The sequence below is a fragment of the Saccostrea echinata genome, unplaced genomic scaffold (genome assembly GCF_033153115.1).
Source record: "Saccostrea echinata isolate AGI-Se365-2 ecotype Australia unplaced genomic scaffold, CSIRO_AGI_Sech_v1 ptg000052l, whole genome shotgun sequence".
In the NCBI taxonomy this organism is placed as follows: Eukaryota; Metazoa; Mollusca; class Bivalvia; order Ostreida; family Ostreidae; genus Saccostrea; species Saccostrea echinata.
The window spans coordinates 11,259,319-11,282,312 of NW_026889801.1; the positions used below are offsets into that span (position 1 = coordinate 11,259,319).

At 33.6% G+C, this 22,994-nt stretch overlaps 2 protein-coding genes across 2 annotated transcripts; one reads left to right on the plus strand and one right to left on the minus strand.

Annotated features, from left to right (window-relative positions):
• Positions 1–430: 430 nt before the first annotated feature.
• On the minus strand, positions 431–2,120 carry LOC133203876 (heavy metal-binding protein HIP-like). Its single transcript, XM_061339673.1, has 3 exons — positions 1,617–2,120; positions 1,213–1,416; positions 431–899 (listed from the first exon to the last, which is right to left on the minus strand). Exons 1-3 carry the CDS (start codon positions 2,077–2,079, stop codon positions 490–492), a joined length of 1,077 nt encoding a protein of 358 aa, XP_061195657.1. The 5' UTR covers positions 2,080–2,120; the 3' UTR covers positions 431–489.
• A 2,853-nt stretch (positions 2,121–4,973) lies between these two features.
• On the plus strand, positions 4,974–22,994 carry LOC133204036 (fibroleukin-like). Its single transcript, XM_061339821.1, has 7 exons — positions 4,974–5,676; positions 6,312–6,518; positions 19,207–19,284; positions 20,692–20,825; positions 21,001–21,100; positions 22,433–22,603; positions 22,712–22,994. Exons 1-7 carry the CDS (start codon positions 5,175–5,177, stop codon positions 22,939–22,941), a joined length of 1,422 nt encoding a protein of 473 aa, XP_061195805.1. The 5' UTR covers positions 4,974–5,174; the 3' UTR covers positions 22,942–22,994.

The window sequence follows — 22,994 nt, forward strand, 5'->3', positions numbered from 1 at the left end:
TCATTCAAATACAAATCACTATTATCCAAAACAATAGGAATACAGTAATTATTTTCCAATATTTTAAACTTATTGTAAAATAGTCTCAGTGGCATAACAAATTAATCCAAAACAAGTAAAGTTCAACTTCTGCATGAATATTAACTATCATATTAAGCCACTGTAAAAGGAAAAGCAGAGAATACGACTTCAGGTAGACTGCTAGCCCTCGAGGCATTCACACTTGAAAAACTAAGCCCCACCCTCATCTGAAATTTACCACCCGGTACAAAATCTCTGCTTTTCTGCACATTCTGAACTTTCTCTTAGCCCAGGCGTTGCCTTAAGAGCTCGCAATGTTTGCAATACAAAACAATGAAGATGATCGTTCACATACTACATGTATACCACAACGCACTATACATAGAACAAATCTGACAACAAAACTAAGAAATATGTTACTTTTTCATTGAATTTATAGTACTGATTATCCTTTACATCTTGTTCATATTAACCTGATGCATGCAGAAGATAACCAGAAAATGTCGAAAATCTCTCATGCATGTAATTTCCATATCTGTCAGCCTTCTTCACCCAGACATGCGTTCCAGAGGTCAGATTTGCTATTACCAAGTTACCCCCATTTCCATAATTTACTGCATGGCTGACGAATCCAAATCCTAAAGCTCCTTGAGATGAATCTAATGTTGTATCCATACCTGATGCCTCATTAGACAGAATATTCCAGTAGAAGGCATATGTTCCAGTTAATGGCGCAGTGAAAATTCCAGATTGAGGGTCGTAGGAATTTGTTGTGTCCACAACTTCAAAGTCAAAGATAATAGTCTGTCTAAAGCCAATATTTTTCACGGAGTGTGAAAGGCGGGCATGAAATGCAGGATGTAGTCGAACATCAACGCCTAATTAATTTTAAAATAAAAGTAGATGTTATACGGTAACACAAGAATGAAATGAATTGAAAAATCGAAGAATATTGGATTATAATTATCGGCAAAAGGCAGGTTGTACATAGAACTCTTCTTAATAGTATAGAATTATAAAGTATCAATTAAGTAGCATAGAATATTAACATATTTAATTTTTACACTTTCCTTTCTCAAGTTTTGTCTTTAATATTTTAACTTTTTAAAATATATCTAATTCAAAGGAAATATTGAGATAGTCCTTTTAATAATAACTGACCGACTCATCCGTTCACTACACGGTACTTACTGAAACTCTCTACAGTTGATGTCACACTTCTGACGTCTTTCTGTAATTCCTTAATCATTTGTAGCTTTGTATTACCATCCCTCTCCTTTCCCATTATGAGCTGGTCTAATTCTTCTTGCAATCGCTGTTTCTCACGTCTAAGATCAGTAACATTGTTTTCCAGTTCTTGTATTTTACCCAGTGCCTCGGACATATCTTTTTTCACTGTAATTATAAAGGCCCTCTTGATATGTGACAAACGAGTGATTTTTTTTTTCTTCAGATTTTGTTGTACAGTTACCTTAGTTTGATACAAATAAAAAAATCCTTAACTTACAATAAGTATATACTTAAACTCTGTAGTATTTGTTACAATAATCAACTAAACCATGGAATTGAATAGCATCTTTTAACCATAAACAAACCCTGGACAATTTCCTCCGTCGTGAATTCAACAGTATAATTACGAAAGATTTCTTCTACAGTTGAACGAAGATCGTTATGTAGCTGTTTGTTTTCTTGTAATGTTTCACCTTCACTATTGTTCATTTTTATATGTTGGTCCAATTCCATGTGCATTCTTTGATTTTCAAGCTTAATATCAGCATTACTCTTTTCTATTTCTTCCATCTTTTCCAGAACGCTAGTCATATCTTTTTTCACTGTTAACATTTCATTAACAAACACAGACATCTGATGGACAAGTGACAGTCGTATTAAAGTTTCCTGACTTAGTTGCTGCTTCAGATGGTAAATGTCTTCCCGTAACGATTTGTTGGCACAAACAATTGTTATTTGGTTGTTCTCGGATTTCAGATCCGTCAAAAGCGAGTGTGTCGCTGACATGGATACAGAAATCCAACAAAAGAGCAGATTAATAAAAAGCATTTTTGGATGTGTAGATATAAGAAGTTATCGCTTATGCTCCATAGATACTTGATGATGTACAATGAAAATATTTATGAACTATATAAGGTATCACACCGCTAGTTGTTCGGTCAAAATATAGTTCCAAACAAACAAAAACAATAATACATTTAATTTATTTTTGTCCTGCATTTACAATTTTACATTTACCTTTCTAATTTAAGAATTTGGTATCTGTAACTGAGATATGCTTTGTCCTTTGTAAGCTAAATAATATTTCTAAAAGGAACTATTTTTTGGTATATGATACCACTTCCTGTAGTGTACTTGGGCTATGTACAAACAATTATTTCTTCATGAATTTAACCTGATTTTTAAAAGTTTTTTGCTATAAATGTAGGAATTATATAATGAAAATAATCGATTGGTTAACAACCTAAACGGGTGTTGTGTAGAAGTGAGTTAAAATTATTTACACAGATTTTTCTGTAAATGCTAACACCATGCAAAAATGTACCGTCGATACTTTAAATTGTAATAGAAAAGTAGAAAAATGTATCTATCGCCTTATCAGAGAAAGCTTAATTTAAATTTTTGATGACCAAACAAATCTATGCATTAGCTGATTGCGGTTTCGTATAATGTTTATCTACATTCCCTGTCGTAAAAGTACACAAGTACTCGTTGAATCTGGAGTAGCGAATGAGTTTCCAACACATTCTTTTTGTTTGATTCGTGTATTTCTGCACCGAATGAAAAAAAAAATTGTGATATATATAAACCTATTGCACTAATATAATATGCAACTAATATTCAATCAGATCTTTCTACAAATAACCAGCATCAGCAATATAAACCTCATAATTGTATACAAAGTTTTCGTATGATGTATTTTCCCTGCGAGTTACTTCCCTTGGTCGCCATGTTGGAGGTCAAATTAGCGATTTTCCTCTTTGCGCAGCTAAGTTTAAACTTGTATGGCAGAAATATAAGGGCAAAAATCTTTAAAATACTAAAATTATAAATTAAAGGAAGCTTGTGCTCTTACAAAAAATGTGGTTCCTTTACTCAGTTGCCCAGTCTGGCAAGTTTAAATTCATTTGGTTGAATTATGAAGGAATTCGGGCTCGTTGAAATCCAATATGTGACCAACGGGAAATATATGTAGCTCTTGCTTAAATCACGTCTATTGAAAACTATTTATCGGTGGAAACAGTTTATTTAAAATTCTGCATCTTGCAATGTGCCACACAGATATTACAAAATATCACTCAGAATCACCTCATCCTTGGTATGGCATGGATTTCTGGACATTTTCAAGCCTTTGCAACTAAAATTGATGGTCTTCCAATTTGGATGAGAAACCCAAATGGAATATTGGCTTTCAATTTAAAATTATACTCCGGTTAGTTTCAATTTAAAGTTCACAAGAAATTTTACATTTACAACATGAATTAAAAAAAAAACAGGACAACCTAAATTCAGTTTAAAAATTATCTTGTTTGCTTTATTGTCTTTTTTAAATAAAATTGATGAATTTGTACATCCATTTGTAACCAGAAATTCTGAGGATATCCTGGTACTACTGGCTGTGTAGCAGCTGGAAACAGATCCGAGAATTTTAGCATAAAAATGTTAAAATGTTAAAAATGTTACTACAGTTAAACCTCGTTATCACGAATAAAATTCAACTTATATTCAACTTATATATATTTTTTTAAGAGAGAGAGATCCCATGCATCAAGAGAACTGCAATTTTCTATAACCTCTATTCTTCTATCCACGTACAGATTTGAACTAATGAGGGCATCTACTTACCAGCCATATTAACATTCAGCTTAATACTACTTAGCTCTCTTGGTTGTTCCTAAAGAAGAACCCTTAGAAATACTACACACTCTCATAACAAACAGAAGCATTTTTAACGCAGTCAATACGTATGTGTTCTGGGAAAACTTTAGGAAAGGAAGCCCCCAGTTGAAACAGAAGGTTAAGCCGTTGAATGCTGAAGGTATCTTTTGTTCACTACTTTTTTTTATAAAAAAAAAAAACACACACACCTGAAAAGATTACTTTGTGAAAGTACAGGTGACTGTTTTGATATTTCAAATGAAAAAATTAAATAGCTCATCAGAATGTCGATCATCACAAAGAAAGATCCTGAACTAGCTTTATAGCCAGTATGTTACAGTGGTCAACTAAAAGTGCAAATTCGAGTGTCACTGGAGGCTAATCTTAAACGCTGAAGTACGTACAAATACTATACTATCTCAGAATCTTATTCTCAAGTATCATTTCCTTAATGAATCTAAAATTAAAGTTGAAACTGCTTTTATTAAAAACTTTGGTAAACAACAATGTTAAATAATTGTGCATTTTTTACATAGTTGAAATGGAGAGAGGAACGTTCCTCAAATACCATTTTGGCTGTGTTATGCACAGGGGTAACTGTTCCACATTTTGGACCCGAAACTCGTATCACTAAAAGTTCTTTTGAGATACGAACTACATAGCAACTTTTCGCACAATATGTTTTATTTATGCCTGTTTTTATTAAAGTTCATATAAACAAGTTCGCGCTTGATTCAAAATTGATCAGTCAAGTTGCTTCTTATTTGATAAAAGCTTGGTACACAAGTCCTAAAGTTGCAATTTACTTATTTTTATGTAGACTATACCAAATCAGAAATAAGCACTTAAGATGCAAAGTGCCTTAATCATCTATGTTGTTTTTATTAGCTCTGGAAATTTTCTATTCCCTATGCGCGGCTAAAATACTTTATATTATAAATATCTGCAACTTGCACCAATCACTACATTTTGCACGTTGACCTGGAAGGACTTTTACAACGTCAATCTTCAGCGTTTACAGAATTTTGTTGCTAACATTTAGTATTTGAACAATGATTTTTTTGCATTGTACATTTCTGTGGATATTATTTGCCGTGGTAGATTCACTCTCGCCATTAACAGATAAGAAGGTAGAAGATGACGTTAATGTAAAATCATCGTGCGAAACAAGTGAAACCATCATTAACAATCTGCAGAACCAGATAAATCAAGAAACGGTGATCAGGCTTTCTTTACTGAAACATGTGTATTCACTGATCAACGACATGATTAGTTTGAAAAATGAAATGGCTGTCATGAAAACCAATGCAGAAGATATAAGAAAGAGTACCAGTGATCTTCGGCATGAAGATAAAAAAATGTTGAATGAAATAGAACAGATGAAGCATGTCCAAAACGATACATCTGAAACGATAATTAACGTGCAGCATGAACATAAAAGAATGTTGAATGAAATAAAACAGATGAAACATGAACATAACAATACATCCGAAATGATAATAAATGTGCAGCATGAGCATGATAAAATGTTGAGTGAAATAGAACAGAAGATGAAAATTAACCAAAACGACACATCGGAAATGATAGTGAACGTGCAGCATGAATATAAAACAATCGTGAGTGAAATAGCACAGAAGATGAAATATAACCACAACGTCACATCTGAAAGAATAGTAAACGTACAGGATTATTTACTCAACGTCAATAATTCTGTAGATCTTCTCCGTAATCATACCGAAAAAATCAATGCTAAGTACGGTATTCAAGGTATGTAAATGTAATATATCGTGGCCATTGGTTATGATATACAAGTTTGTACTTATGAAACAAGCTGTTCGAGATTATCGGCATCATTAATTAAGTCACTCCTTTTCGATTCACTAGTTTTAATGATCAAACAGCATCTTCTAATAAAATAATTTTCACTTTTACCTAGCTGTCGTGTTTTACTTGGAGTTAAAACACCCACATTTCAGGCGGTGAAATCAAGATTCAAAATACAATTTTTAATGCCATTTGAAATGGATATTTTAAGATGCTCTCTTGTTTTTTTTTTTTTTTTTGAAATATGTTTTGAAACTTACTGTCATACGATTAAGAGCAAAACAAAATATGATTTTTTTTCGGACAGTTTAATCAGACTAGAGTCATGATAATGTAAGGTATTGTTTAGAAAATCTCGTGTGTTTTCATGATAAAAAGGAGGCAAAATTCAGCAGAATGACTTAGGCAAGATTCGTGTTGTTTTATTAAGCAGCCCTGTGCTAAAAGTTAAAATTACAAAGAGATTTCAATTATTGTTACTGAATCAGATGTATTTTGCTCCGTAGATATATTGTTTGTGATGAAAGATTTGAAATTCCTTTTATCTTTATAAACATTTAAACGTTTTTGCATTGCAGAAAATAGAACGAGAGAATTATCAATCCAACAGGAAAAAATTGAGTCTAGACTGAATGAGCTGCACAATAATCAAAGACAACTCTCTGAAACACAAGGCATGATAGCAAACCATAGTAAAAATACACTCGAAAAAATCTTGAAAATGAGGGAAGATTTAGAAGGAAACATCACTTCTATGGTCAGTTACCTAACTTTGACTAGGCAAGGTTTGTAATATCATTTATAACTTTTTATATCTATTTAAAAGAATGTAATGTAGGTAGTCTTTACATGCATTCAAGGTTGTTTCTACATCTGATACCTGCTTCTTTAGTAAGTCCATCTAATCAAGATTACATACAAATAACCGTATTCAGGGCTTTAAATGGATTATTTATACTGTGTATCTAAATACCAACGTATCATTTTTCACACACACATATACACACACCTACATACACACACTTGTAAAATCCTGATTCTCACTACACAAGGTTTTACACTTGAAAGTCACTACATTATGTTCCCGCAATGCTATCAAGATAAATATATCATACTTGCATATATAGAGGCATATAGCATGTATAGGGATCCAAATGATGTTTAATAGTTTAAAAAGTCCAAAATAAAAAATGATTAGAAAGTCACTACATACAGTAAAATTTGAATATTTCATTCATTATCGCACTTTGTCGTTTCCACTTATATATTGTCAGTTCTTGGACATTAGATGTCCGTGAAAAACCTTGACGCAGGAAATAATTGTTATCAAGCTTCATCATAAAATAGAGTGCACATTTAACTTAAATAATGGAAGACAATTTTAATTTATTGAAAATATTGACAATTTTTACATTAATTGTAGATATGCAAAACAATTGTAACAAATACCTCTTTGTAATTATTCATTTTTTATAGCAATATTTCCTGTATTGATGAAGGAAGTAATTGAATTGTTGCTCTCTTCAAAGGGACAATATCAACAATTTAATTGATGTGCACAATAATTCAATTAAAGAATTTTTTTTCATTTAAACACTTTCATAAGGAGAACCAGTAGTTGTGCCAAATAAAGCAAATTTTTCTAACTGTTGTTTCGGTAGAATATGAAAAAACATATTAATCAGGAGTTAAGAAAAACAAATTTTTCATTCATAAAAAAAATCCTTTAAGCCTAAAAGTGACAACCAGACAAGAGATTTTACAAATTTAATTTCATTCAGTTAATTACCATCTGAAGTTTTAAATGCAACAAGAGGCCTTATGCCTTGACTGTCACCTGAGTAACATGAATTTCTCAGGCTATTTTAAACCTTTGGATCTAGAATTCTAGCTTCATGTAACAACAATTTTACATTTCCATGAGAACTCTATATTCATAATCATATTGGTGCAGCTGAACTCCTGAATTTCAGAAGTAAGGAAGATAAGGTGTATACTGTATAATAAACTTAGCCCTTTTCAGGGGCTTTACCCATGTATATATCAAAATTAGTTGAAATTTGTTCAGCGGATTTTGAGAAGAAGCTGAAAATGCCAAAAGATTTATGCACAATACATGATGGTCAAAATCAGACAGCAATCTTACTTTAGTGACTCATTATAAATATTGATTACCTTAGTCAGGCAAGGTCCTTGAAAAGCTATCACTTATGACACATTATGTATTAACGCTGGGTAATCCCTCTAACTTCTCAATTTTTGACATACATAAAATATGTAAGAAAAAATAGTTTTTGGTTTGGAGTGTTAAACAGATAAAGTGTGAATGTAGAACTAAAGTTTTCGGCAATCGTAAGAGGTAATTGCAATTTTCAATGAAAACTATGAAAATAACGCAAACTTCCATCAGTTAAATTAGCAGACATCATATCAAAGATAATAAAAACATAAATTTAAGCTGAAACAAATGATAAAAAAAATATCGGACAAACTGGTGATTGAGCCAGGGCCGCCTGCGTGAAAATCCAACGGTCTATCAATTACGCCATTGGAACCATCGCTTCAGAGTGGAAAATGACGAATGTCAAGAAAAATGGTATGAGAAGTTTAGAAACAAATTAGATATTTCGCATTCTGATAGACTCTCTATTAACCGTATAAATATCAAGGAAAAATTTAAAGTTTAAAAAAATATCGATTTTTGAAAATCACTTCCGTGAGCGACCGTGAGCGACCGGAAGTGCCGACGACGAACGAAAAGTAGCGAAAAGGCTAATATCTATCAAGATCTATAATCCCTGAAAGTTTGACATTGATATCTTTTTCGTTCTTTAGATTATCCGCAGACAAAATGTCATTTTCAATTCGGAAAACGGTCAATATCTCGGAACCGGAAGTGAATTTTGAATTTTGCCCATGGATATTATAAGTTCTTTTTATAACAAATAAATCCAGAAAATTTCATGTAAATCCATCCAACAGTCTTTGAGGAATTGCTTGCACAAAATTAGAAAGTCAAAAAAATAATATGAAAAAGAAGAAGAAACAGTAGAATCACTATAAGGTCTTCCGTGAAGACGGAAGGCCTTAATAATAAGAAACAGTTGAATCACTATAAGGTCGTCCGTGAACATTAAATGTACTAACAGAATCGATGAACTGTTACCTGTTTTCCACACTCCAGCGTTAAATTACCTTCAATGCATTTTTCCCATTACCATTATTGCAACACATTCATGAATCACCCCGGATTGTATAAACGAACAAAAAATTTTGAACCAAAATTGAATCCGCATAGATATTATTTGTTTTTATATGTTATACAATTTAATTAATATACCTGTTGAATGTATGATTGAATAAATATGTGAGACATTGTATTTAGATATAAAGCACCCTGCGTGGTGCTGTAGGGTTTACTATTATATTTTGTTATAGAGGGAGCTTAGTCAGGGCCCATCCCTGGTAGCTGCCCTATATATCATCTTTCATGTTATAAGTCTGGGAAATAAATGTGAAAAAAAAAACAGAAGACCTTAATAAGAAACAGTAGAATCACTATAAGGTCTTCCGTGAAGACGAAAGACCTTAACTAGAAAGTCTGCTATTGCGAGAAATAGAGTATGTCACCCCGAACTGATCCATAAGCTATAAGATTCTTCAATGCTTAAAGAAGTGAGTATTCGTAGAAAAAGCCCCCCCCCCTCCTTTCACACACAAACGAAAGACGTTACGCTTCCTAGTTTTGGTCGAACCAAAGTTACTGGAAGCGAAAGTAGAGCAAGGTTCACGTCAAAACATGGCTGTAGCGAAATAATTCCTGAATTTTCCTCTTCAAATCGGACATTTCTGCATTGGGCAGGGGCTGATTTTTTTTTTATGAGAAAATAAACTATGTGTAAACTTTCTTAGTTTAGCAGAATCATGAACACTTCCGGCCTGCTCAATCTTTTGTGTAAAGTATTGATGAGGTTTTTACGCAACTGCTGGAGCGGATCCCAGGATTTTCAATGAATAAAAACGATGGAAATTAAATTCAAATAATTCTAAATATCATTGAATGGAATTATTCATAATAGTAATACATTCACCAGAAAACGCGAAGTGCTGATGAATACAGTTGACAATCGCTACTTTTTAAAGACAAATTAATTTTAAATAAAATAATTATAAATTCTATATATAGACAAAACAGAAGAAGAATGAATGCTGGCAAAATATCAGATCACATCAGCGGAACTGAATTTTATAAATAAAACTCTTAAGATATCCCCTGTTAATTGTAAATTTTAAATATTGCCTACTCTACTCTGTTTCGAGGGTAGGGGGGAGAGGGATGATCTTGAAAATGGACATGTTGATTAACCATCATTTTGCTGTAAGTATGAAGCCTCAACAATTTGATAACTTTATGATAAAGGGTTGGTTGTGTTATGAAGGTCAAGGTTATTTTATTTAGAATCCAAGACATAAAGCAAAACTTGCTTAACAATTAGAGCAAAAGATAAAGACAGAGAGGCGGGAAAGGAAGGGGGAAAATATGACATTGTCTTCTTTATTTGAAAAGAGGGAAATAAAAATGCGCACCAGCTATATACAATATACAGCCCCTTTTATATTTAAAAGAATCTCATTAATCCGTCACCAAAGAAGCTTCACCTCTACACATCGTACTATATATATATATATATATATATATATATATATATATATATATATATATATATATATATATATATATATATATATATATATATATATATATATATATACATGATATACATGTTTAATTTAAAATTAAACATGTAACACTGTAAATAATAAGTGTTTGCTAGTTTAGTAGTAGTGCTAGTTGTTTTTGTTTCTCTATTTCCTTTGTTTTTATGACTTCTTAACTTTTTCTTTGTCCTGAGGAAGAGGCAGGTCGTCCCGAAAATTTGACAATTATTATTGTTCGTGTCGTTGGTTATTTTTAGTGCTTTGTATAAATTTCCATCCGTGACCTTGTATCTATTTAGTAGATCCGACACTTAGGATATACAGTGTTGTTGGTTTTTAGTGCTTTATATATATATATATATATATATATATATATATATATATATATATATATATATATATATATATATATATATATATATATATATATATATATATATATATATATATATATTACTCCAGTGCAGGTCGCCCGCGTGGCGCAGTGGTTAGAGCGTCTGCTATAGAGTCGCGAAGTAAGGAGTTGATCCGTACGTCGCGGGTTCGGATCCCACTGTGGGACGTGGAGAGCGGTCCTTCGAATGAGACCGTATAAACCGAGGTCCCGTGTCGCAGTTGGTGCTGGCACGAAAAAGATCCCTCACTGCTCAATGGCCGTAAGTGCCGAGTATAGGACAAAATTTGCAGCTCTCCACCGGCAAGTGGTGGCGTCTCCATATGAGTGAAAAATTCTCGAGAGGGACGTTAAACAACATACAAACAAAACTCCAGTGCAGTCCCCGTAAACTACATAAATGAAAATAAAATGAATAGTTTGTAGCTTTTAAGAAACGTTGGTCTTACTTTTTTTTTTTTTTTTTTTTTTTTTTTTTTTTGAAATGCTAAGATATCTGATTTCTTCTTAATCATATCAAGAAACTGGTATGATATAAAAGCTTCATAGATGGGCCTTTGTTGAAATATTACAGAAAAAAGAAATTAAGAAGACAAAGAAATTGAATAATTTATACCTTTAAAAAGATCAAAGATAAACGTATATACAACGTTTTTTGGCCACTCGTATCAAGAAACTGCAAATACGAATTTTTCAGTTTGTAAATAGACATCACCACATAAAAATCATATAAAATATTAAATAGCAAAATATTTGGGATAAGAGTGGAGAAGTAATTTTTAAAATGAAACTTCTGAAATGTACAATGGTGACGTGACAACAACATTTATTAAATCGTTTTTTTTTATTTTGATGGCAACGTAGGTAAAACTTTTAATTGATATTTATGCCTGCCTTCCCATATTCCATATAAATAAGAAGACTCAACTCCCATATAAAGAATAAAAATGGTCATTTATTAAGGAACACAAAGCATAAGAGCTGCATAAAACATAAAACCATGTAAAAAGTCGCAAAAAGAATATTACACCAAAATCAAGAACATGTGATGTGTTGCGACAGGTACAAAATACAACACTCCTTCAATAAATGACAATAAATCAAAAACATATATATATACATACAAAAACATTACAAAACTATCACCCAGTTGTATCCTGGGAAATGTACGGACTAGTAAAAATATTATGCAACAAAGTTTTGGCCATTGGAAGGACTAGATATAAAGTATGTCCTAAACAAAGCAGTGATATGGGGTGTTCATCTGCCACCTTAACAAGGTAGGCTATATCTATCAGTTCTCTAACTGCTTTATCCTATAGGTATAGGAACAACGAATAGTGATTATTATTTCTGTGGAAGGTTTCAATAAGATTGTAAAATTTAAGCCATCTACGAGAACATTCGTGGACAAAATCATTTGTGAAAACATCTCAAAATTGGTAACGTCACCTTTTCTCATATAAATCGTATTCTCCATCCTTTTCCAATTTGTTTGCCCAAAGTTTTTTTAACGGGACACAAGGAACACTTCAAAGTTTCAAAAAGATTGGTTTAAAAGTTACTGAGAGAAAGATTAAATTTTAAAAAATTGCCACTTTTTGACAGTTTCCATGGAAACAGTAGCCATTTTGAAAATTTTATACAAGAATTGCACATCTATAGTTGGTGATCATTATGAGAGTGAAGTTTCATTATGACTAAGCCTTCGATTAAACCTAAAATTAAGACTTCGTTCGGGGTGACATTATAATAAGAAACATAAAAGAAATGTTCTCAAACGTCGTTAGGGGAACATAATTATAAACTATTTAAATTCAGACGGAGGGGCTCAAGCACTTATCGAAAATTTAAATTCCATATATTCCTCATCATCGTACAAGTGAAAAATAAATCACAGAAAAATGTCAATAATCATAAATTACTATTATTCTTCGTATAATTATGACATTTTGGTGTGCTAATATCTTTCTCAGTTTTCAAAAAGGGATCGAGATCCCTCTGATTCTCATTCGTTTCCAACTCATTTTCAGATTCGAATTCGATTCATATTCAGAAACACCTCTATTATTGATGCTGAGAAGGAGCTTTGAAACTTTGGCCATATGCAATGCATTTGCCTGAATGTTGTAAAACTCTCTATGCACTCTTATGTTGTGTCCCAGAGGGGTAGCAAGGATGTCTTGAGACGTTTCACTCAGGTTCAAAACCTGCGTAAGAGTAGCCAACTGCTTCCTAAGCTTAGTTGAGCTAATAGTATTTGGATTTTCTAAATCAGTTTCCTTGGTAAATTGCCTAATGCAATCAGTCCCTCTTTATGGCTTCGTAAGAGGTCCAGGCCTAGAGAAAAGAAATGGTTGGGTGACATACGCTTTTTCTCTCATGCCGAGGAGAACGGCGATGGATTCTCTCATGGATACTATAAACAAAACTGGATTTTTCTCCCTCTCTTTTCCTTTATCTCCATTCTTAAATGTGAATGACAGAGTGTCTTTTCAAAGTCACTGAGTGTACTCAGTACCACATCATCTGGTTTTCCAATGCCCCTCACCTAAGCCTTATGTATGCGGCTAAAGGAATTCATTCTGCTTCTCCACCACTTAGCCTGTTAAAGAGTATTACTTGTGCAATGCATACTTGAGCTAGCCTTGTGTAGAGATGAGGATTGTCTTTCACTTTAGTGCGCACTTTTCTTGCTTCCTTAGCCAGATAACAGTTCAGTTTTTTAACATCTTCAACAAGTGGTAAGAATAATGGTTTGTTATCTTTCTTATCATGGGAGATGACATGGCTTGAGATGATATGGTATCTGTCCAATCATTCTGATAGAGTACAACAAAAGAATCTACGGTTTTCACTTTGTCATCATCATTTTCTCTCAATCCCTCAGACTTCAACATATTTACACTGCAGATTGAAGGTAAAAGAAGGTGTGGTAAGGTATGAGTTTGCTCTGAATAGCCAGCAACTTCTCGAATACATCTCAACAAAATATTCCAGTTTCTGGTAATCAAAAGTTCATCCAAAAGTTTTACCAGTCTGCCGATTTCTCTTAATTTCTGTGATATGTATACATTCTTATGTTCATCTTTACCATGAGATTTCTGAAGACTGGTTCTGGGATCTTGGGGTATGGGGATGAGGTGTGTGTTTCACATATCGTATTGCTTCGTGAAGCACTAGGAGGCTGCTTTACTTTGATTGAACCTGTTCGGCAATGACGACTAGTGAAGGTGACGATATATGTGCATTTGGTTCATCCAATTGGCCAGTATAGTTTAATGTTCTGGCAAAGAGTGAAATTGACCCTAGAGATGGTCAGATTACTGGTGTTCAGTCTCTATCTGATATATTTTGATCCTGGGTTAAGGTAATCAGTTGAGTTTCAGAAACTTAGGATTCATTATTGTTGTTTGAATTCGTGACTAGGGTGTTACTTACCTCGTGCTTAAACATCGGGGGAGTCTTAATTGCAAAAGTCTCCACATATTGAGGGGAGACATGATCATGACTGCTGTACGTGGATACCTTTGAAGAAGGATGATTGTTCGAATCTCTGAGCGACAATGGACCTGAGCCGTAACCACATTCCAGGATGGACGATGCAGTGTGACGTGCCTTGCGACCGTCCGAAACTTTTGCGCGATAAATAACCATATGAACTGTTTCACCCTTACTAATGTTATTGTGATTTAGATTCAAGACACGTGGTGTACGTTGGCCCATTCAAAGTTCATAGGGTAGAAATGGTTTTATAGATAAAATTGGCAGTAATCAGGAAATTGCTATAGTCTGTTTCTTTTAAATATAAGTACCATGAAAAATGTGTTTCCAGACCTTTCTGAAAGATTTTCTTGGTTCTAAAAAGGAGGGGGGGGGGTAAAATAACAATCTACTTAAACTTCGCTTTTGTGATAATTTAAGGTGCATGTTGGAGCTCAGTAGCTATTATTTTTCCAAAGTTGTCCAGTATGCTGGCAGAAAAAAATGTGTAACAGCTTTATAATATCAACAACGATGACAAAACTCCGTTTACCTTATGTGGCTTTTGTCATTGCGCACAGCGGATCTTACCACGACCAATTGTCCAATCATTGAATAAATAAAAAAAAGTATACTGCACCCTACTAATTTTATTGTGATTTAAATTCAAGGCACATGGTGTAGATTGACCCATTCAAAGGTTATAGGGTAGATCCGGTTTTATAAATAAAATTGGCAGTTAACAGGAAATCTGTTTCTTTTAAAAACTGTCTGATAGATTTTCAAGATTTTAAACAGAAATGGGTGGGATATAAAAAAAATCACAATCTACTTAATTAATCTTCGCTTTTGTGATAATTTACGGCGAAAATTGGAGTTCAGTATTGTTAATTTTTCGAAAATCGCCCGATACGCTCGTAGAAAAAGCCTTTGTTTACCTTATATGGCTTTTGTTATTAATTCGCACAGAGGATCTTCCCACCAACATTTGTCCAATCATTGAATGAATAGCAAAGTTAACTTGACACCTATTTGTTTACATTTTACTTCAAACACGTGGTTCAACTCAATCTACGATCAATATTAGATGGATTGGAAAAAAAATTAATTTTTTGTAAAAAACTGTTTATATGAAAAAATACAAAGAGTAGAAACTATGAAAGATGCCACGGGCGTTTGTAATTTGTTGTTATGTTGTTTACTAGAAAATGCATATAATAAAATGTAGTCTGTGCGACGTTCAGAACACTAGCGCTTCAAGCCTTAGGCATTTAAACCGTTAAATGGACAACAAGGTTTTTTTTTATATTACAATACCCGTGATCATCTGTGCTTTTTGGTCAGGGAATCCACCTGACAATTACAGCGCTATGATAAAAGTATTCGCGATTTTTACGCAATGGCGTCGTTCTCGCTGTTCGCTTCGCTCGGGGAATGGGCAATAACTCTAATTAAATGCCGTGTTGACATCCCAAATTTTTACAGAGTTGTCTTCACATCGGAAGTGATGTTATATCTATTTTTTTTTATCGTCTGCTGTCTGGAATTTCATGTAAACAAACGGGGATTACGATGGGTAGGAAATCGACAGAAATATCAAATGATGTCAAAAAAATAATTGTGGACATGAAACTGGAGGGGCAAAAAACATCGGTAATAGTGAATTTATTACAAATACCTGAATCAACCATCAGATCTATTTGGAAAAAATATTTGTTGACTGGTGAAGTCAGAACCTTGAAAAGAAAAGGACGCCCTCGGAAGCTGTCAAAAAGGGATCAAAACTGGATAATAAGACATACTAAAACTAACAGAGGACGGGTTTTAAGGGACATTACTAACGAATTTAATGAAAGCAGGGATGCTAATGACTCTGTTCACCCACGGACAGTCCAAAGATTTTTGCGTGATCACGAATTTAAGCGACGAGTTGTTAGAAAAAAAATGGTCGTTTCCGAAATCAACAGAAAAAGGCGTGTTGCCTGGTGTTTAGAGAAAAGAAAACTCACAATAAATAATTATTGGAACACTATCATATTTTCCGATGAAAGTCAGATAGTTTTAGGAGAAAATCATAGAGTGTATGTGTGGAGAACATCTAAAGAGTCCTACTTGCCGCAGTGCATGTGCCCCCCTCGGCAGAGAAGGCTTTCGGTTAAGGTGTGGGGATGCATCACCTACCACGGGGTAGGTACACTTTGCATGATTAGTGGAAATATTAATGCAGTCAAATACATATCCATTTTAGAAGATCAACTTTGGCCTGTCATTGTCCGACATTTCCTCAAGAAAACCTATCGTTTTCAAGACGACAATGCCCCCGTCCATAGAGCTCGGATTACTCAAGATTACAAACAACAAAATAATATTCCTACAATTGTATGGCCAGCACAATCACCGGACATTAATATTATAGAGAATTTATGGCTAAAAATCAAAAGAAATCTGCAAAATCTAGCTCCAAATATTAAGACTCCTGAAGAATTGTTCGATACGATTTTACACATCTGGAATTCCTTCGATGAAAACTATATCAAATCTCTGTACGAATCCATTCCCCGTCGACTATTAGCTGTAATCAAGTCTAAGGGCCATCTCACCAAGTATTAATAAAGGTAAGTCTGTTAATTGTTTCACAATTTATTATTTTTTTTACGAAGCGCGTCGTGTTTACGTCCGCCATTTTGAAAAATCGCGAATACTTTTGGCATAGCGCTGTATATTCACTGATAGTACAACAAAGGAATGCAGACGGAAATCGCCTTACAGTATGACTTTGAGCAACCTAGATTTGCACGTTTATTTAACATAATGCAAATGAATTGTTTGCAATTGTGAGCATGGAAATAATAGAATAAAAATGGACAGCATGGAAATGCATCGAAAAAATGTTCTATGTGCCTTTCCGATCACTTTGTTTTGTTTTTTTTTTCAAGCGTGAAATTCTTATAATATCCGTAGTAACCCACAATGCAATTCAACTCATTCAGATTAAGCTATATTGGTACCCCCTTTGCTAATCTAACGCCAAAAAATATAGTCCCCGTTCCCATGCAAGTATGTTTGTCCAAAACAGAAATTTTAATACATATTTGCAGAAAAAAATGTTATGAAGACTACTTATTGACGTTTGTATGGATTCGAGAGATATTGAAGTATATTTCTACATATATTATTCAGTGGTGAAAAATGAAACGCAAGATAACTTTTCTGTTTACCATGTATCCTCGTGTTTGTAACTTCCTAGCTACATTTCCGTGAATAATTTACCTTATCTCGTCTCGCTAGATCTCGCCAGAGCTACTGCAAGAGCTACTGGGATCTCCTCGGATTTTATAATTTGCAGAACACCGAAAAATAAAATGTTTCGAACATATAAATAGGAGTGTACTGGCCAACTACATGTTTATATTTTACTTCGAACACGTAGTTCAGGTCAAACTATGATGTGATATTAAATGGACTGCAAAAAAATGTGAAAAAATTGTTTTTATTCAAAAAAAAAATGCATAGAATAGAAACTAAGAAAGATTTCATGGGCTTTTGTAATTTGTTGTTATGACATAATATATTAATAAAAGGTAGTCCGTGCCACGTTCAGAATGTGTTGCAAAAAACACCAGAGCTCTAAGGATAAGCAGAACGAGCAGCAATTCTTTAAATGGCCAACAAATGTTTTTTTTAAACATAACAATACACGTGAACAAATGTATCTTTTGTCTTTGGCTATGGAATTCAAGTGACATTTGTATTCTTGCACCGATAGTACAACAAAGAATACAGACGCAAATCGTCTTATAGAATGGCGTTGAGAAACCTGGATTTCCACGTTTATCTTACAAATGAATTGTTTGTAAATTTGAGCATGGAAATAAAATATAATAATGGATTTTTTATCTATGAAATGCCTGAAAAAAATTCAATGTGCATTTCTTATCGCGTGTAGAATTTGATTTTTTCCAAGTATAAAATTCCTGTAGTATACGTAGTAACCCATAATGCAATTCAACTCGTTTAGCATGTAAATTTGGTCTCATCTGACGCAAAAAATATGGGTCTTAGGCAAACATGTTCTTCTAAAAAGAAGTTTTAATACATAACTGCAGAAAATAATGTCGTAAAGAATACTTATTAAAGTTTGAATGAATTCTATAGAGATTAAAGTACATTTCTACTGATATTATATATAGCGGTGAAAATTGAAACGTAACATAACTTTTCTGTTTACCATGCTAGTCACTTCCTAGCTACATTTCCGTGAATAATAACCTATCTCTATCAGTCTCGCTGTAGTCTCACAAAATCTCGCCAGAGCTACTGCGAACTCCTTGGGTATTATATGTCGCAGAATACCGGAAAATAAATGGTTCCGAACACATTAGTAGGGGGTGTTTAAATGAGTTTCTTCTCACTTTTGCTTAGTTTAATTATATGACTATTTGTACATCACAGAGATAAATTATCTTTATTTATGTATCATTGTCTATGTATTATTGTAAACGACATTCGATGGTGGTCGGAATTGGGACATTTCTTCACAAAACAGGAGCGGATTTTAGTGGTTTTGGGTTGTTGATTTTAATGTTTACACTCATTAGTTGTACCCGCATCCTGCGGGGCATGTAGTATTCAAGTAACAACACAGTTACAGTCAGAACGTCTAAACGAGAGAACACGGATTATTATACATGTATTGCAAGATGTATGACTTAGTGCGATGTATTGATCAAAATAAGCTTGTAAATGTTTGCCTAGCCTTTGTTTTAATATAGCCGTTTTATAAAGTGATTGACTATTACTTTGTTGATCATGAGATTCGCTTTAATATATTCTTTCTGTCTTTGCAATTTTGAATCATTCAAACATTCCTTTCACAGATTTTCCTGACAGTCAAACATCCAGGCCTTCTACATCGACAGGGACAACAACAAAACCGACATCTACGCCTTTAAGACGTAAGTCATTAAGGAGATATCTTTATTATTACACAAGATATCTGGAATGTTTCTTCATCGCAAATATTTCTTGATGCAAGCTTATTATTTGTCTTTCAGTTGCAAAAATTATTGGTCGCGGCGGAGATTCAAGCTAGCGAATCGCGAATGACTGTTGTCGATAATAAAGGTTGTCTATAGCATATAATCCGTGATTGTGATTTTATAAATATATTTCTTTTTCTTTTTAGTGCTCTTTTCAGTGGGACAATTTTTCTCTTTCACATTTTATTTGCCATTCTTGTTTTCATCTCCAAGTATTCCCTCTTATATAACAATATGAAATATGACTATGCACATATATTACTTGGCACACTGTTAAAAAGTCTTCATAGCTATCCATGTGTTTTGTTGTTGATGGCATCGTTTGAGTAATTCAGGAATTCATACTAGGTTGCGTTTAAAAACAGTACGTACATATTTCAATTTACAACTAAGAGGAAGTTATGAGCATTATGCACTTCATACACCTAATCACTGTTGTCGACGTTTCCTGAAAATTCAAAACGATAATATTTTTGTGAAAATAAATGTGTTATTAAGGAAAAAAGGGATTGATTGATTGATTGATTGATTGTTGTTTTACGTCCTATTCGAGATTTTATCACTCATATAGAGACGTCAAATAGCGGTATAGGGCTTTAGATATAGACCTTTTCTCGGCACTCAGAGCCATTAAGCAGTTAGGGTTCTTTATCGAGCCAACCCCTACCGTGACACAGGATCTCGGTTTTTAAGGTCTCATTTGAAAGACCCGTGACTTTTACTTTTCATGCCGGGTGCTTGGCGAAGGATCAGTCACTACCTATGTTTTTATGTCTTAGGTTTGATGCGGTGTGGCGAACAGAATCGAAGCCGGGCCTCTCGATCACGAAGCTACCACTTGGCTATCGTGAGCAGTTAGGAAAAAGGGAATAACTAATGTTAGGAAAAAAAACCAGTTCTGTACTTGCCGCATAGTAATATACAGCTTTCTTACTAAAGAAAAATTCGAGCATAGGATGAAACAATGTCATTCGATTAACTGAAAGGTGCACTGTCGAAAATTTTACTGAAAGGCTCTGTTATACAGTCACCTTTCCAGACTTATCAGTTATATTTGCTTGACTGATTGGTGCAGGTTCATCCGATGGAATATAAACATACATTAAGTTTCATCTGTTTGCTATTTCTTGATATTGACACGTACATCAAACAGGGTAAATAAAAAGTTTTAAAAAAAAAAACACTATTTAAGAGAAGGGGTGCAAGGTTAAATCTCTCGATCGATCGATCGATCGATCGATCAATCGATAGATAGATAGATATATTTATTTATTTATTTATTTAAATGTTTGTATGCATGTATGTATTATCATTTTGTTTCAGGCCCTATGGATTGTTACGACTTGTACACCTCAGGAAACACGAGATCCAGAGTCTACACAGTATATCCCTGGGGTGCTACTAAACAATCTGTATCGGTTTACTGTGAGATGGATGTGATGCCTGGTGGCTGGACAGTAAGATAATGTGATAATGTTAAATATCATTAAGTTAACAAATAACACAATAAAAGCTTCATATAAACTGTTGAACATTTTCTATGATAATGTTACAAAAATGCATTCTTCGTTAGCCAAAATTTAGTTCAGCTGACTTTAAAGATTGTTTTTTTTTTTTATTATCATTAAAAAGGTTTTTCAAAGGCGAGGAATCGACAAGTCGGTACTTTTTAATAGAACGTGGCTTGAATACAAAAAAGGATTTGGGAGCATATATACAGATTTTTGGTTAGGTAATACAGTATCAAAAACGATTTTTACTCAACTGCTCAATGAAATATTGTTATCAAACGTTACACAAAAAGTTTAATCCATACTCCCTCTAGATGAAAAAATTGGCTGAAGTCTTAGTTTTGGTGTATACAGTATATTGGCAAGGTCAATGAGTTTCCACATCAATTTTCAATTTCTATTACTGTGGCTTTCAATTCAATACATTGACAACGTTTTATCGATTAACGGTTGTTATTTTCATTCATATGTCAACATGATATATCCAGTGGAACTTGAAATAAAGGACACCACAGAGTCTGTAATATCTGCTTCAGATATTTTACTGACAGTAGACTTTAATTGCCTACTAACATCTAAACTACACGATAAATGGTATGACTTTAGCTTTTACATGTCAACGTTTCCTATTTATGTAACAATATTCCACAATCACCTGAATATGGTCAATTGTCCCCCAACTGAGTCAATACTCAAGAGTATGTACCGATTACCATCAATTTACAAACAAAAGTAGGCTACTGACAAGTATGTTAATGTTACAGTATTTTCAATTATCTTGTTTAAAGTCGCCTCACCTCACGACACATAACCTTTACGTGCCCGCTGGCACATAATGCCCCAATACATTGCCTCCATCTACCACTGTCTATGGCCACTGCCCCTCCTGACGCACAGCCATTCCACCCCAGGTTTAAAGTCACCTTTCCGCAAATTCCATGGTTGTTGTAATGATTTTGTTTGCAAACACAACATATCTTTTGGTCGTATTTTGACAGACATGTTTTCTACAAGTCATTAGCCATTTTTTTTTTATACATTTTGACTACAAATTACTTCGTTTTCCTTATCAACACAGAGGACTCACAGCGGATGTGACTTGTCTACAAGGGATGCTTACTCCTCTTAGACACCTGATCTGACCTCTGATGTATCAAAATGTTTGTGTTTCTTGCTTTGTTCACGAATCGTTTCTTTATTGGATTCATAAAATTGATTACTTTTTGTTATCGTCACCTTTTACAATCGACCTTGGAAATTTGATTTTTGAACTTAAAACCAAAAGATTTTTTGACAGCCCAATACGAGACTGGTAAATAAGATGCTATTGTTGAAGCAATGTCTACAACATCGTTATACATATTGCTTATATTAACTTAACAATGTAATTTTTAAACGGAAAACCAAGTCTTTAGCATGCCAGTTTTTTCATCTTATATTTTAGAAAAGGATGCTAAAAGAATGAAATATTCAATGAATCTGATGTTTTACAACATTGCCCTGAAGAAACAAATAAATATATTTTTTTAACTTTCAAGTCAAATCCATTACAGGAAACGAAGTCATTCATCAGATGACAACGATTGGTTCCAACAAATTATACATCCAATTAAAAGATACCTCACTGAGGTCATTTCATGCACGGTTTGAATCGTTTTCAATAGGACCGGAAACCGACAAATACCGTTTGCATGTAGCCGGGAAATTTTCTGGCAATATGACCTGTAAGAATTATTTTGTAAACTAATTAATTCTTTGGAAAATAATTGTATTGTTTTATTGATGCTTTATACCATCAATGATTCATCCAAATAAACAACAAATTATTTCAGATGACTATGTCACTAGTGGAAGTTATATTCTTAATGGTCAACCTTTTGCCACTCCGGACAGACCTGACACCTCTCACTGTGCCACACGTTTGGCAGGGGGATGGTGGTTCCATGGATGTGAATATGTTTACTTAAATGGCCCCTTCAACAGCAGATATTGGGTGTGGAAGGGGAGTATTAATTATTACAACTTGCTGGAGTATACATCTATGATGATGACAAGAGGATGAATTTTTTCAACCAGAAATTTGATAAATACTTTTATTGTCAATCTTAATTTTAA

Coding starts and splice junctions, on each gene's coding strand:
- LOC133203876 (XM_061339673.1), bottom strand. CDS start 2,079: ATGCTTTTTATTAATCTGCTCTTTTGTTGGATTTCTGTATCCATGTCA. Junction 1,417..1,616: donor GACGGAGGAAATTGTCCAGG/GTTTGTTTATGG, acceptor TTATAATTACAG/TGAAAAAAGATATGTCCGAG. Junction 900..1,212: donor ATCAACTGTAGAGAGTTTCA/GTAAGTACCGTG, acceptor AAAATTAATTAG/GCGTTGATGTTCGACTACAT.
- LOC133204036 (XM_061339821.1), top strand. CDS start 5,175: ATGATTAGTTTGAAAAATGAAATGGCTGTCATGAAAACCAATGCAGAA. Junction 5,677..6,311: donor TGCTAAGTACGGTATTCAAG/GTATGTAAATGT, acceptor TTTGCATTGCAG/AAAATAGAACGAGAGAATTA. Junction 6,519..19,206: donor CCTAACTTTGACTAGGCAAG/GTTTGTAATATC, acceptor TTCCTTTCACAG/ATTTTCCTGACAGTCAAACA.